This window comes from Scardinius erythrophthalmus (assembly GCF_964197995.2).
Source record: "Scardinius erythrophthalmus genome assembly, contig: HAP1_SCAFFOLD_259, whole genome shotgun sequence".
Lineage (NCBI taxonomy): Eukaryota > Metazoa > Chordata > Actinopteri > Cypriniformes > Leuciscidae > Scardinius > Scardinius erythrophthalmus.
The window spans coordinates 73,609-76,305 of NW_028296352.1; the positions used below are offsets into that span (position 1 = coordinate 73,609).

A 2,697-nucleotide genomic window follows, 5' to 3' on the forward strand; every position below is an offset into this window, starting at 1 on the left:
TATCAGAAAGGCGAGAGATAAGTATTTCATGGCAGACTGTCAAATGCAGAGATTAGATCGAGAAGCATCAAGATATTTATTAACCATGAATCCATGGACAGAGAGCAGTTTCAGTGCCATGAGATGGGACTGAAAATGTATATAATTAAAAGTTGTGTGTCTAGTCTGTATTCCAGTTAAAAGTTTTTTTTTCTTGATAAAAAGACTAGTTCAGACATCACTAAATATTCTGATGAGAAGCTTCAAGACAAATATTAAGTTTTCATGTAGTCTGTTTATGGCTAATATTAATGTATATTGAGGGAAACTGCAGTCCAGTTTTCCATACCTTCCATACCCTTGTGTGGCCTGATTTAAAATGAGCATAAATCTTGTGTGTATATAGTTAGTAATCTGAGCAATGTGAGAGAACAGAGACAGGAATATGGGCCATGTTCTTCGTCTGTCATTGAGGGATTTTTGCTTTTACTCCAGTGCCAAGAACTCTCTAATATTACAACCTAACAACCTCAGAGGTAATCCAGCATGACTATGGCTTAAATCAAACCCAGTGGAGGAAAGAGACACAGAAAAATATAAAGGCTTATAAGGCCATCCCATGATTGTGACCTCTAGTTAGCAGACCGTAGTCCACATTGAAGAAACATCAGTCATCAGTACCAGGTAATGTTATTCCTAATGATAAAGTTACATTTTGTCGTCTCTCTTGATCTCATCTGTGGGACAGCTTTTAAAGCCGAAGAGGTTGATGGAGCCCTGGGAGTCATGCTGGATGCGGGGAACTCTAGGAGGGGTTGGAGAGCTGAGTAAAGTGGGAGACGAGATATCTTTTTTCTTCATCCTTCCAGTAACCAGCACTAATGGCCCAGCTTCCTCCACCAAACCCTCGAAAAGCGCCCCTAGACTTTGGAGGATTCGACTGCAGAAGTTTGGACAGCTAAAAGTGTAGATAATTGGATTCAACACAGAGTTCAGGAAGGTGAACGTTGTTACGTAAGGTAAGGACACCTCCACCAGATCCACAATCTCTGTCTTGTACTGAGCCGTCACCTCCAGCAAGCAGAAAGCGTGGTAGGGCAGCCAGCAGAGAACAAAGGTTACGATCACCGTGACAACCATTTTCGTGAAACCTTGTGAGAGTCGAGCGCCATTTTGTCTGACTGGTGAAGACAGGCTGCGGAACAATTTCAAAGATTTCTGTTTGCCATTGCTCGCACTCTTCCGTCTACTCTCGAGCCTCTTCCTGCGAGCCTGCAGCTCTATAACAAAGAAAGCGTAACTGACAGCAATGACCACCAGTGGCACGACAAATGCCAGCAACACTTTGGACACTGCCGTCGCTTCCTGACGCGACTTACAGTCTGTATGCAGCGTGCTCTGTGAGGAATAGAGTGCAAAATCATGATAGCAAAGTTTGCGGCCGTCCTGCTTAAGCACGACGGATCGGAACATGAAATACGGAAACGTGTTAACCGCCGCCCATGCCCATCCTAGGCCGCAGATCTTCCAAGCTGCCGACACAGTGCGATGGTTCTGAGTCCACACCGGCTTAGTCACCAACAAACAACGGTCCAACGATATCACAGCTAGTAGGAAGGCAGAAACAAACATGTTGAGGAAAAATATGGAGGCATGGGCTGCACACAATGGGCCGCCCAACACCCAGCTGTGGCCCTTCAGTAGGTAATGAGTGAAAAATGGCAAAGTTAGTGTGGTTAGGAAGTCCGACAGTGCCAGATTGAGAACCCATACTGCCGCAACCGTCTTGCAACGAAGACGGCAACCAAGGACCCAAAGCACCAGTCCGTTTTCCAGGATTCCCAGAGTGGATACCACACCATGCACACTCACCGCCACCAGGTTCACTTGAGTGTTATTGTTCAGGGTGTGAGAGATCATTTTCTGCAGAAGGGGACAGTGGAGCTCTGAGGGGGACGAATGGGAGGAATTAGGAGGTAATGAGGAGGTCATTGCTGTCACAAAAAAGAGAAAGAAAAAATATTTATTACGGACAACTGAAATGAAGCACATAGATCAACAAATGAAACCTTTATTATGTGTGTTTGAAATGGGTTTCTTTCTTAAAGTTTAACATCTGTAGGATTCTAAGATAGGGGTCTTCAACCGGGGGTCTGCCATGGTATTATAGCTAGGGGATCTGACATTATTGTTTTATAGTTTGATCTGATTTTTTTTTTTTAAAGAAGTCTCTTATGCTCACTAAGGCTGCATTTTTTGATACAAAAATACAGTAAAACTGTGACTACTTTTGCAATTTTAAATACCTGCTCTTAGGGGTGGGCGATATATCGCATGACGACGCATCTCGTCAGTAAAGCCGGTTCCTTGATTAGTAGTAAATCGCCATCACCTGCTTTCAAATGGAGTGGCATTTACTACACAGAGCCGTAGTTAACTGACAAGCTGAGCCATATCGCATTAATTATCGCAGGCAATACGTCCGTGATAATTAATGCGATATGGCTCAGCGTGTCTGAGCTCTGTGTAATGTCGCTCCATCTGAAAGCAGGTGATGGCGATATATTACTAATCAAAGAACCGGCTTTACTGACAGATGCGCCTAACAATGTCATGCGATATATCGCCCATCCCTACCTGCTCTATTTAAAATGTAATTTATTCCTGTGATGGCAAAGCTAAATTTTCAGCATCATTACCCAGTCTTCATTCAGAAAT

The 2,697-nt window shown here is 43.7% G+C and overlaps 1 protein-coding gene across 1 annotated transcript; it reads right to left on the minus strand.

The window, feature by feature from the left end:
- Window positions 1-450: 450 nt before the first annotated feature.
- On the minus strand, window positions 451-2,345 carry LOC308686415 (prostaglandin D2 receptor 2-like). The gene is made up of 2 exons (XM_081394842.1): window positions 2,286-2,345; window positions 451-1,973 (listed from the first exon to the last, which is right to left on the minus strand). The coding sequence occupies exons 1-2, from the start codon at window positions 2,323-2,325 to the stop codon at window positions 688-690; spliced, it is 1,326 nt and encodes a 441-aa protein (XP_081250968.1). The 5' UTR covers window positions 2,326-2,345; the 3' UTR covers window positions 451-687.
- Window positions 2,346-2,697: the final 352 nt, after the last annotated feature.

Coding starts and splice junctions, on each gene's coding strand:
- LOC308686415 (XM_081394842.1), bottom strand. CDS start 2,325: ATGCGTCGTCATGCGATATATCGCCCACCCCTAAGAGCAG. Junction 1,974..2,285: donor TCGCCCACCCCTAAGAGCAG/GTATTTAAAATT, acceptor TTTTTGTGACAG/CAATGACCTCCTCATTACCT.